Source organism: Stegostoma tigrinum, chromosome 21 (assembly GCF_030684315.1).
Source record: "Stegostoma tigrinum isolate sSteTig4 chromosome 21, sSteTig4.hap1, whole genome shotgun sequence".
Lineage (NCBI taxonomy): Eukaryota > Metazoa > Chordata > Chondrichthyes > Orectolobiformes > Stegostomatidae > Stegostoma > Stegostoma tigrinum.
The window spans coordinates 10,006,837-10,020,497 of NC_081374.1; the positions used below are offsets into that span (position 1 = coordinate 10,006,837).

General features: G+C 43.3%; 1 protein-coding gene across 1 annotated transcript in view; it reads right to left on the minus strand.

Moving 5' to 3' along the window:
- Positions 1–3,708: 3,708 nt before the first annotated feature.
- LOC125462747 (epidermal growth factor receptor kinase substrate 8-like protein 3) overlaps positions 3,709–13,661 on the minus strand; it is an 87,159-nt gene continuing 77,206 nt past the window's right edge. The window contains exons 16-20 of the mRNA XM_048553068.2: positions 11,270–11,363; positions 9,445–9,555; positions 8,748–8,866; positions 8,030–8,146; positions 3,709–5,754 (exon numbers count right to left, since the gene is read on the minus strand). Of these exons, the coding sequence (XP_048409025.2) occupies positions 5,748–5,754; positions 8,030–8,146; positions 8,748–8,866; positions 9,445–9,555; positions 11,270–11,363 (448 nt within the window). The 3' untranslated portion in view covers positions 3,709–5,747. The remainder of the gene's footprint in view (positions 5,755–8,029; positions 8,147–8,747; positions 8,867–9,444; positions 9,556–11,269; positions 11,364–13,661) is intronic.

The window sequence follows — 13,661 nt, forward strand, 5'->3', positions numbered from 1 at the left end:
CCCACTGCATCCCAAAACCAGTCCAACCTGTCTCTGCCTCCCTAACCTGTTCTTCGTCTCACCCATCCCTTCCTCCCACCCCAAGCCGCACCTCCATTTCCAACCTACTAACCTCATTGCACCTCCTTGACCTGTCCGTCTTCCCTGGACTGACCTATCCCCTCCCTACCTCCCCACCTATACTCTCCTCTCCACTTACCTTCTTTTCTCTCCATCTTCGGTCCGCCTCCCCCTCTCTCCCTATTTATTCCAGTTCCCTCTCCCCATCCCCCTCTCTGATGAAGGGTCTAGGCCCGAAACGTCAGCTTTTGTTCTCCTGAGATGCTGCTTGACTCAAGATTTTTTCCCTCCTTGTGCAGCTCCTCCCCACTTGCATCCACTATTTTTAAAATCGTTTTGAAGAAGGGTCACTAGACTTGAAATTGTAACTCCGTTTTTCTCTCCACAGATGGCACCATATGCTGAGCTTCTCCAGCATTTTCTGTGTTTGATTCAGATCTTCAACATCAACAGTTTTATTTATATTATGGCATCAGGTCTAATGGTGTTTGACCTGAGGATTATAAGAAATAAGTGCAAGAGTACACCATTCAGCAAGCAAATCCTTCCTCAAATATTGAGATCAAGGGATAACCATATTAAGTGACAGTCCCCTGTCCACTGTTTTAATACAGCATTATTTTAACGAAAATGTTACGCATCAGGAAATCATTTACCACTCATTGATAGCAAGCAAGGACTTTTTACATTACTTTCTGACTGCAACGTTTTGAATGTTATGGTCACCCAGTGATAACACTTCTCTCCTCTCGCTTGAAAGTTTCAAATTAACTTCCAGAAAGACCACCGATGTTTCAGTGTAGTGCTGTGGGAACATAGCAGTCCTGGAGCCCTAAGTTAAATGTTGATCAAGGCCCATCTGTCTATTCATTCTGAGGAAGATCTAAAAGATCTATTCAAAGCAAAGCAGGTGCATTCTGGCCAATGTTTATCTCTCAATCAGTCACTAAAATCAGATTTGCTGCTTATTTATCTGATTGCTATTTGTAGTGCTTACTGGGTGTATATTGTCTATCACTCCTGTCTACATAATAATAGTTGATGCAATAAAAAGTGATTTGCTGTTCCATTTGATAATGGCTCATTTGTACCACACTGTACATATCTACCTTCCCCCTTCAGTCCCAGGCATTCCACCCCCGCACATCCCAGATGGCCGCATTCTTCAAGGACCGCAACTCGCCCCCTGCAGTGGTCGAGAACGCCCTTGACTGTGTCTCCTGCATTTCCCGCAACACATCCCTCACACCCGGCCCCCACAATAACCGCCCTAAGAGAATCACCCTCATCCTCACATGCCACCCCACAAACCTCCAGATACAACGCATCATCCTCCGACACTTCCGCCATCTACAATCCGACCCCACCACCCAAGACATTTTTCCATCCCCACCCTTGTCTGCCTTCCGGAGAGACCACTCTCTCCGTGACTCCCTTGTCCGCTCCACACTCCCCTCCAACTCTACCACACCCGGCACCTTCCCCTGCAACCGCAGGAAGTGCTACACTTGCCCGCACACCTCCTCCCTCACCCCTATCCCAGGCCCCGAGATGACTTTCCACATTAAGCAGATGTTCGCCTGCACATCTGCCAATGTAGTATACTGTATCCACTGTACCCGGTGTGGCTTCCTCTACATTGGGGAAACCAAGCGGAGGCTTGGGGACTGCTTTTCAGGACACCTCTGCTTGGTTCACAATAAACAACTGCACCTCCCAGTCGCGATCCATTTTAACTCCCCTCCCATTCCTTAGACGACATGTCCATCATGGGCCTCCTGCAGTGCCACAATGATGCCACCCGAAGGTTGCAGGAAGTGCAACTCATATTCCACTTGGGAACCCTGCAGCCCAATGGTATCAATGTGGGCTTCACAAACTTCAAAATCTCCCCTCCCCCCACTGCATCCCAAAACCAGCCCAGCTCTTCCCCTCCCCCACTGAATCCCAAAACCAGCCCAGCTTCCTCCCGCCTCCCTAACCTGTTCTTCCTCTCACCTATCCCCTCCTCCCACCTCAAGCCGCACCTCCATTTCCCACTTACTAACCTCATCCTGCCTCTTTGACCTGTCTGTCCTCCCCGGACTGACCTATCCCCTCCCCACCGCCCCACCTATACTCTCCTCTCCACCTATCTTCTCCTCTATCCATCTTCTGTCCACCTCCCCCTCTCTCCCTATTTATTTCAGAACCCTCCTCCCATCCCCCTCTCTGATGAAGAGTCTAGGCCCAAAACGTCAGCTTTTGTGCTCCTGAGATGCTGCTTGGCCTGCTGTGTTCATCCAGCTTCACACTTTGTTATCCAAGGTTTTTAAGCCAGTTCTTCCCTTCCTGTGCCACTGTTTATGTGCCACAACTTCATTGTGTTTCTTAATTTAATTGCCCCCTCAGATGAATTGAAGAAAATTGATCCCTTTACCCCCTCATATTATTGACCTAGAGTAAATCGGCTCCATTAAAATGGGTCAGTGAATATGTCGGGCAATTCTTCAATCTCTAAAAGGATTACATCACAGCTTTTATAAGGAATATTAGGACATGTTAGCAAGGTTAGGCCATTTGGCTCATCAAGCCTGGTCCACCATTCAACTAGATCGTAGGTAATCTCACACTTCAACACCATTTCCCCCACCTATCTCCATTTCCCTTCAGACCTCTAATATCTAGTCATCTATTGATCTCTGACATGAATATACTCAGTGATAGAGCATCCATTGCACTCTGCTTTGGAGAATTCCAATGATTTACAAATTTCCTCTTCATCTTCGTGCTAATGGTCTGCCCCTTATTCTGAGACTTTCTCCTGGTTTTAGATGCCCCCAGCCAGGGGAAACACCCCTCCTTTATTTGCCCTGTTGAATCTGTAAGGACTTTATTTCAATTAAATAAGACCTTAATGGCAATTGGATTGCTGCCCAACTGTAAATCTTGTTTCGGTGTTACCACTTCAAAAAGTTATTTTGTCCTAGTTTTCGTTTTGAAGAGAGGTTGTGAGGCAGAGGTACTAAACTGGCTGAGTCAAGTAGACAACTTGTGAGGCCAGGGCGTTTAGTTTAACAAAAGTTGGAGCAATGGAAGCAGTCTGAATGGCGTAGTCAACTCTCACAGATCCAGATTTCTGGGTTTGGTTTCAGTTGCACCCAATGCCATTGGTGTCTCTAAGGAGTTGGAAGCTTCAATGAATGAATCCTAGCTGCTACTTTCTCTGAAATTTGTCTTGTGTTTTTTTTTGCCTCCTAGATTGGAGAACCCCTTGCAAGAATCTGTGTCTGAATTTGCCTATGCTAAGGGGTGTGTTTATGGAATGTTACTATACTGGAACAGTTAATTAATAATAGGTACTGTATCTGTTATTCAGTTAAGTTTACAAATAGTTAAGCTATTCTAAATCCTGTTACTTTTGGTTTAACTAGCGTTTAAATAAATTAAATGAGTAGTTTGACCAGACACATTATATTTGGAATGTGCACTTCATATCTACATGTAAAATAAGAGAAAGGTAGGCTCTGTGCTACCTTCTTAAAATATTTTCAGAGGATCTGGTCTGGTCTGGTCCATAATAGGCTTGACAAAGCCACTTTGATTTTCCACTGAATCAAAAATGTAGGATTTTAGCAAAAGGAAAGAAAATTCAGACAAAGCCATGAATTCTGATCAAAGATGATAATTTATTATGATTTAGTTGTTATGGTACATATAATGCATAAAGAAATGGTTGAGATTGCAGAGATAATTCATTTGTATGAGGAGCTGGTCATTACTCTTGTCAAAGTCTCTGCTTGTTTCGGTCCAGTATATAGACTAACACATTCGACCCCAGTCAGGTTTGTGCCAGGAATGTCAAACATGTGATCCACAGAACAGCTTCACTCAGCCCGTAGACCTTATATGGACTTATGTGTTAGGAATGGCCCCCAAACTCACATCAGTAGCTGGCAGAGAGTGGAATAACCATCAAGATGAAGTGGAGGTGAAGTGATTGAATGATCATGTAGAGCATAACAATTTGTACATTTCTATTTTAATAACTTTTGTTGAATATAGTGAGTGCTGGTGCCAGTATATTAGATTAAGCCCATCATCTAAAATAGGTTTGACAGCTCCGGTCTGCAATGTAGGCTGAGTTGTTCGAGCCAATTTCAGCCATCCATTATTTATCATAGCATTATTTTAAGGATGTAACACTTTTGAATCAGTGAAGTAAATCTTTCTAATAGTTGCACAGTTTATGTTTCCCGAAACAGCGGGGCACATCAAAGCAGAGGCTGGTCATCTCTACCTTATCCATCCCCAAATTCCACACTACTACGATTGCATCACATGAGCACTAGATTATTTAGAATCATAGAATCCCTACAGTGTGGGAGCAGGCTGTTTGGCCCATTGAGTCCACACCAAGCCTCCAAGAGCATTCCATCCAGACTTAATCCTTACCCTATCCCTATAACTCTGCATTTTTCTTGGCTAATCCACCTAACTTGCACATCCCTGGATACTATGGGCAATGTAGCATAGCCAGTCCATCTACCCAACACATTTTTGGACTGTGGGAGAAAGCTGGAGCACTCAGAGGAAACTCGCACACAAACAGGGAGAAAGTGTAAACTCCACACAGACAGTTGCCCGAGGCTGGAATTGAACTGGGCTCCCTGGTGCTCTGAGGCAGCAGAATTATCCACTGTTGCTGTTCAATCAAGAAGTGTTATCACACACAACCGAACAGCTTTTTACCCACATTAAATCACTCGTAATACTTGTTCATCTAATGCCGACCAATAACCACCTGTGTTTCCAATTAATCACATCACATTCAACATAGATCCGGCTCTGTGTAAAGTGGAGTCGGCTAGCTCACTTGGCTGGATAGCTGATTTGCAATGCTGGCAGCATGGGTTCAATCCTTGCACTGGTTACCATGAAGGACTTTTGTTCTCAAAGTATCCCTTCAGCTGAGGTGTGGTGACTGTCAAGTTAAAGCATCTAATGTGAGAGCAGCCCAGTAAAACAGTGATGATTTTATGACAGGCCCGGGGATAGGGGCTGACTGGCTAGATAACTCTTTCAGGAGGCAGTGTTGACATGGGTCAGACGGCCTTCTTTTGGACTCTAAAATTCTATGTACTGAAACAATTAACCTGCTACTCAGAACTCTACAGTGCAGAAACAGGCTATTCGGCCTAATAGGTTAATGCAGAACATTAGCTACCTCCCTATGCTTTCATCTAACCCTATCAGCTTATACTCCTGCTTACAGTTTGTTACAATACCCACAAATTCTCATCAAAAAGCCAGCTCTCCGTTTCAGAGTTGCTCACAGGCCGCTAGAATCAACGTTTATTTGTGCTTGGGTCCATTTGTTTCAGTAAACACAGTTCATGAGGAACAATGTTTCAGTGCCAAACATTCTGCTTTTGCTTGAAACCCCAGGTCTTGGCAATGGAAACTTCAAGCAGAAACAGATGTTTGTGCTTATCAATTGTAAATAACCTGTGTTTAATCAACTGATTTCACTTTTCTCTTTAAAACTTGTTTACAGCTAAATATTGATGTATAGATCTAAACAGAGTTGTCCCTGTACTTAGATACACAACACTGTTTCAATTTGGGCTTCTTTTGTGCAGATTGCTGCCCCTCTGTTAGCTTTGTGTAGTTTTTTGTGCATAAGGGACGTTGACCAGCTGGGCCACCTACCGCCTGTAAAGAAAGAGGCAAAATATTATTTGTCTTCATTAAAATTGAGCGTACTGGGGTATATGTTACTCTCACCTCTGACCAGCTGGTCTGGATTGTTAAAACCCTCAACTGTGCCTTTGTTACTCTGGACTATTCCGATTATCTCCTGGTGGGCACCTCAATCTCCATCCTACATAAATTTGTGCTCATCCAAAACTCTGCGGCTTATATCTTTATTCACTCCAAATCCCATTGCCAGATTGCCCTGTATACGCTGAAATTTGCTTGCTCCTGGTCTAGCTATGTCTCAAATTTAAAATCCTTATCTTTGTTTACAATTTGCTTGTCCCTTCCTATTTGTGTAACCTGCTGCAGGTTGACAAGCATTTACTATCCCCTGCTGCAACACCCTGATTTTAATCACTCCACCCCCAGCAATGTGCCTTGTTCCAAAGCTCTGGAATTATCTCATGAAAGATCGAAACACTTCTCTGGTAAGGCAAAGGCATTTGAATAAGTATATAAATAGGACAGGTCTGGAGCCCTTTGGACCAGGAGCAGGCAGGTGGGACTATTTAGTTTGGGGTTATGTTCAGCATGAACTGGTTGGGCTGAAGGGTCTGTTTATGCGCTGTATGGCTGTATGACTCTATGATTCACTAAAAAAAAACTAGCTCACTGGTCAAGTTTTTGGCCACAATTCTTGATTTCGTCTTCAACGATCTTGATGTAAACAAACATTAAAACTATTTTTACTGAGATTGATATTGGGGCATTCTAATTCCTTCAATTTATTACAACAACCTGCATTACGGTTGAAAAATTTTTCTGACAAGCGGTTCTTATTTTAGATTTCCTTCAGTCTTATTCTGTTCTCTTCTTAAACTGAACAAGCCAATCAAACACAAGGATTAGTTATTTGAAGCTAGGATGACATACAAAGAGAGTTTAATTGGAAGACAACGGATCTTCCGTACTGCTACAGCCTATCGAGTGATCTCAAGGTGGTAGTTATCGATGGAAATTTAAGGAAGTTATCTTTAAAGGTACATGCATATTATATCATAAGAAGTCTGAGAAGTTTCAGTACAAATTTGCTGAAAACACCTTGCCATTTGGGCACTTCTTGTTTTCAGGGCCATGCTCTGGGATCATTCCTAAACGCTGTACCGACTTGAAATAATATGGGCCTCTTGCAGTGCCACAATGATGCCACCTGAAGGTTGCAGGAACGGCAACTCATATTCCGCTTGGGAACCCTGTAGCCCAATGGTATCAATACGGACTTCGCCAGCTTCAAAATCTCTCCTTCCCCCACCGCATCCCAAAACCAGCCCAGTTCGTCCCCTTCCCCCACTACATCACACAACCAGCCCCCAGCTCGTCCCCTCCCCCCACTGCATCCCAAAACCAGCCCAGCCTGTCTCCGCCTCCCTAACCTGTTCTTCCTCTCACCCATCCCTTCCTTCCATCTCAAGCTGCACCTCCATCTCCTACCTACTAACCTCATCCCACCTCCTAGACCTGTCCATCTTCCCTGGACTGACCTATCCCCTCCCTACCTCCCCACCTATACTCTCCTCTCCACCTATCTTCTTTTCTCTCCATCTTCGGTCCGCCTCCCCCTCTCTCCCTATTTATTCCAGAACCCTCTCCCCATCCCCCTCTCTGATGAAGGGTCTAGGCCCAAAACGTCAGCTTTTGTGCTCCTGAGATGCTGCTTGGCCTGCTGTGTTCATCCAGCTTCACACTTTGTTATCTTGAAATAATATGGTGTTTGGAGTTATTCATACACAAGCTCACAGATTATTAGGAAATATACTGTTGTAGGGTTGAGAAGCCCTATGTATATATTAATAGTTGTTGTATGTGGGGTTGGGGAGAAAGTGGGGGAATTGTTTCCAGGATGAAGGGTGTGAGGGTCAGAAAGGGGTTGGGAGTCGGAGGTGAGGGTGAGGGCTGGTGAATGGGAAGATGCTGTGTTTTCCTGTGGTTCCAAGCAAGTGAATCCTCTTAAGTACCTTTGTTCTCCTCCAGAAACTCAAACTGGAAAACTCTTCCTCCCTCAACCTTTCTAAAATACAATTTGAAATTTGAGAAGGGTGTATATCATCCAACAGATGGAGAATTTCCCTGCTCTTCTTCCAATAATATCATGGGATCCTTTATGTCTATATGAAAGGGCAGAGTAGACCTGGGTTTATAATCTTATTTAATATCATGTTTAAATAAAAATAACACTGAACATTGCGAAGGGGAGTGGTTGATGCAGTGACGAACATATATGCTTTCTTACCCTCTGTGAATCTCATTGTAGACAATGGGTCCTTCAACATTATTGATCACCTTCATCTCTTCCTTAGTTAGACTCATTAGTTGAGCACCAGTGAGAATCCCCAGAGACTTCACCGTACTGTGGGAGGGTAGAAAGAACTGTTTGATGAGCAGAACACACACAGAGGACAGGTCACACACAGGGCCTTATTCTTTATCAGAAAGTGGAATATACCTGTACACTGTAACATTTTCAGTAGGGACAATGCTATGGAGATAGCCAATCCCTGCTGTATACCCATTATAATATCTGACTAATCGCAGTGAATTTGCCTGGTTTGAATTTACTTAACTAAGATTGAAAGTTAACAGTTCCAAGTCAACTGTAGTTCAGCCAATCAGCACCCTCTTCCAATGCTGCATCACTTCCACTCTAAACTTGTTTTACCTGCATTTTCAGTCCTGATGCGTACATGGTGAAATGTTTTGATCCATATCTGCCTTCAGCAATATTTAAAATTCGGAAAGGAGTGGGTATTGTACCTGACATGACATTGCAAAGTGAAGTGGATCAGGACAAAACCTTACAAAGAATAAAGGTTGGAACTGTGAAAAAATTACCCTTCACAATTAGTTAAGTGTGAAAAACACGGGGGTGAAGAGCAAAGACGTGCTTTGATGATAATATAGTGGTTGTTTGTAACTGATTGAGTTTACAGAGCAGCATGACCTGTACTTACATTTTTGAAAAGCCTTTCTTCTGGAGCCAAGCTGTAACCTCACTGGATGTGGAGTGGGCTGTCACATTATGTGAGTCAGTGTAGGTGGGATATTGAAAAGCACGGTTGTTATCAACATGCTATGAAAAATCAGAAGACACATGAGAGATTGCAATGGTAGGTTAAACAAACCAGTGAAGATTTAATTACACAATTAAACTACATTGCACTTCAAACTTGGATTGAGTTTGTACAGGAATACAGATTGAGACAAATACATGGGGCCCAGGGAGGGTTTAGAGGGATGACCCGAGTACCTAAATGAGTGAAGAGATCTTACCGGAATTAACTGCAAGACTGTTATCATTTATTAGCACAGCTTCTTATCTGGCAGCCAGCCGAACAGAGGAAGAACTGGCAGCAGATGGTGACCATTGTAGATGTGGATTTTGTTTGTACATTCATAAGGATTAAGAGCAGGAAGCAATGCGTGATCTGAAGGTGGTTGATGAGCTGAGAATGGGAAGATAGACTACAATCCAAAGGGGGTCAGTAAGACTATCCGGCAAGGAGAAAGCCCCTAGTGCATTGCACACTCCCATCTCTAGCAGTAATTGCAGGGTGGGCCAACAATGCTGCTGTGACATGCCAATTCACCCACCCACCATAAAGACTCACCAAAACTTCATTCCTATAAAGGCTGCAAGGGTTTTCTTACCGAAGGAAGGAAGTCCTCCTGATTCATTAACTGCATGATGTTGGAGGGCACATAACCAATGGAACCATTCTGGTTCTTTACTTTCCACCACTGCTTAGAGGCCTCCAATACCTGAAAGATACAAACTGTATCAATGAGTGAGTGAAGTTTGCCTGTATCACAGCCCAGAGCGGCCAAGGAAAGCTAAGCAGAACTGGCTATCTTGTTGAGTGATTGAGATCAAGCTGAGCCGTGAGAATATGATTAAGCGAGGTTACATTTGATTAGGACCAGACGGGTTACAAACTGAGGATAAAGCGGTGGAATGAATGTCTTCTCTCTCTGCTGAGAACCCCTGTAAAATAGGAGCAATCTCCAACCAACTTCCTGCTAGGTTTGGAGCAGGTATCATTTAATCTTGCAAACAAACTCATCCCCATTGGTGCCGTATGGGGGCCAAATGCTTACAATGCTACAAAGTATTTAGATCACAAAATTCAACTCGATAGATGGATGCTGGTGTGTGGGCTCCACACACTCACCACCTTCCTCAACCAACCCCAACAGCATTCCCAAGTGATCCTTTCTCACTGATACACAGTTTTCCCTTAAATGCTTCAACTTCTGCTTGAGCTTGGGCTTTCTGTTAGCTCAGTAAAGCATGTTTCTCTGCATGGATCGCTTTACAATTGACGTGAAAATGCTGAAAGTGTCACACACAATTTCTAGACTCTTATATTCACCACACAGTTATGTACCAGCTTGGTAAATAAATAAAGTTGGATCATAAATTTAAAAAATCACTTTAAACTTTACCATTCATTTAAGGCAATGTTAAATTATATATTCTGAATTTTTAAAAAATTTGTTTCTGGCATATGGGCATTGCTGTAAGACTAGTTTCTGTTCTCATTTTCAAAGTGGTTAGTGATTAATTGCTCTGTGCAGTGTGACACCAAGCCATAAGAGACCAGTGGAACCTCAAAGTTTCAGTTCATCTAATCATCAACAAAATCATGTTTTTATTCCTTTTCCCCTTTGCATTTTTATCTGACTTCTCACTAACTGCACCTTCAATCCCAACCTCAACTACTCCATATGGTACGAAGCTCAACATTCTAACCTCTTCCTCGAGTCATGTCAGATACAGCTGAGTTTACAGCACCCTTCACCAACAAATGCATCCTTGCCCCTGATTCCCTGCAACCCTAAATGATGTTGATCTAATTTCCATTGCAATATCTGAGCACAAAAGCTTTGATTTAAGGAATGTTGGACACATTGGCTTGCAGATGCAATTTTAAACTGAGATCTTCACAGGTAGATATATAGGGTTCCATCGTACCATTTCAAAAGAAAAACAAACATGTTATCCCATGTCCTCACCAATATTTCTCCCGAAACTAACATCATAAGACAGATCGTCTGGTCAATGTTACATTGCTATATGTGGATGTCACAGCAGTGTCTACACTTCGAAAAAGTAATTCATGACAACTTTGGGATATCCCAGGATCACGAAATGTATGAAATCCAATTTTTATTTATTTATTTATTTAAAATTTCTTCTGAGTCGGCAACTGGATTTATCCCTAACTATCGTACATATTAATATGCACCTCAAATTTTGAACTTCTCCATAAATGAAAAAATTTTTCCTATGTTTCCATCCCTTCCATAATCTCAAAACCCTCCAAGAGATCATCCCTCAGCATACTCCTTTCTAGAGAAGACAGCATCAGCCTATCTATTCTTTCCTGATGAGCATACTTGTGTCTGGTATTATCCCCTTAAATAGGTATATCCCTTTTAGAACCCTAAGAGCAGCATTTTACACTTTGCCTACCTCAAGAACATCTCCTTTCATGACTGTGAGTTCTCTAGTGTTTCTTTTCATGAAATCGTATAATGCCTTGGCAAATTGATGATTCTTCTGTGGCCTGTAGTGAGAGAACAGAAACCAGCTAGTTACCCGATCCTGAGATAATGGGAACTGCAGATGCTGGAGAATCCGAGATAACAAAGTGTGAAGCTGAATGAACACAGCAGGCCAAGCAGCATCTCAGGAGTACAAAAGCTGACGTTTCGGGCCTAGACCCTTCATCATCTGATGAAGTGCCTAGGCCCGAAACGTCAGCTTTTGTGCTCCTGAGATGCTGCTTGGCCTGCTGTGTTCATCCAGCTCCATACTTAGTTACCCGATCCTGGTGTGTTCTCCCATACTTTTTAACCAATGGGGCAATCTCAACCCTGTTCCCCTGGCTGAGATCAAGCAGGTGGGCAGTTAGTATTAATTATTTGGCTGGGATACCCTTGCCCACGCCAGGCTGCAGTTCAGTGAGTGCCCTGCCATATGAACCCGAACTCTCAACCAAGGACATTAGACAGGCCTTTTTAAGCAAAAGACTGAGAGGAGATGCCATTACAGTTATTCCACAAGCTAAGCCTTTCAGGAAGAGGAATTTGAAGAGATCCACAGTGGAAAACAAATGACATTTTCCCTTACTTCATTCCTGGGAACCAGAAGCGCATGTGGCCCCCAACCAGTCCCACACACCAGAGTGCCAGTCAGTGGTCTCCTCTCCTGCTGCTTGATATCGCCAATTCTCAGGATCAGGTGAGCAATAGAATGGTGGACGTTTGGGAGGAGATTGGTTGCTAGATAGGCAAGTACGACCTGGAGGTTATTTAGTTCATTCATGGGTGTCGTTGGCTGGCCAGTGTTTATTACCCATTCCTAGATGCCCTTGAGAAGGTGGAGATGACCTGCGTTCTTGAACTACTGCAGTCTATGCGAGACTTCATTGCGATTGATACATTTCAGAGGGAAACTGAGAGTCGACCATTACTCTGGGTCTGGAGTCACACATAGGCCAGACCAGGTAAGGATGGCAGATTTCCTTTCCTGAAAGACATTGGTGAGCCAGATGGGCTTTCTCTGACAATCAGCAATGGTTTCATGAGCATTAGTATATTCTCAATTCCGGACATTTCTGTTGACTTCAAATTTCACCATGTGCCATGAGTGGAGACTTGAATTTGGGTCCCCAGAACATTAGCTGAGTTTCTGGATTAATAGCCTAGCAAAAATATTACTTGGTATTCACCTTCCCAGATTTGATACACTCCCTGGTTTAATATTGCTGAGATCAGATATTTTCTGTCCAAGTCTAGCTGTACAATTTGAAACAAAATAAGGATGATATAAACTTTCAAAATCAAGAAAGTCTTGACTCACAGGTTGATTCTTACTGAAAATCAGCAGAAAATGTAACTGAGACCAACACTCTGGACCCATTAAAGAATCATTTGGATGCTATAATGAGAAAGTGCTGGGGGACAGGATTCAAGGAAGGGGTGATCTTCTGCCAATGGCCTTCATCAGCTAAGCTAATCTTGTGACACCTAGCCAGGGGAGTAGATCATTGAAAGATTAGTTGCAGGATGAGATCATTCAGCCCAATATGAAAGAGACATCTCATTAGTCCATTCTCAATGCTCTATTGCCCCAGACTTGCTCCCCTTCAAGTCGAGAATTCCTTCTTTTAAGTTACTGTTGAACCTTTTAGAATATAGAACAGTACATCACAGTACAGGCCAAGGTAACAAAGTGTGGAGCTGGATGAATACAGCAGGACCAGCAGCATCTTAGGAGCACAAAAGTTGATGTTTCGGGCCTAGACCCTTCATCAGATCTAGGCCCGAAATGTCAACTTTTGTGCCCCTAAGATGCTGCTTGACCTGCTGTGTTCATCCAGCTCCACACTTTGTTATCTTGGATTCTCCAGCATCTGCAGTTCCCATTATCTCTGATCACAGTACAGGCCCTTCGGCCCACGATGTTGTGCCAAACTTTTACCTTAAACATAAGGTCTGTCTAACATCCACTCCTACCTTATACTATCACTCACTTGCCTATCTTATAGCTGCTTAAATGCCTCTAATGAGGCTGACTCCACTACCCTCTCCGGCAATGCATTCCGCACCCCTACCAATCTCTGAGTAAAGAACCTACCTCTGACATCTCCGCTATATCTACCTCAACTCACTTGAAAAATATGTCCCCTCATAAAGGATACCTCCACCTGGGGAAAAAGTCTCTGGCTGTCAACTCTATCTATACCTCTGATCATTTTGTAGACCTCTATTAAGTCACCTCTCATCCATCGTCGTTCTAAAGAGAAAAGCCCTAGCTCTCTCAACCTTTCCTCATAAGACCTTTCCTCCATTCCAGACAA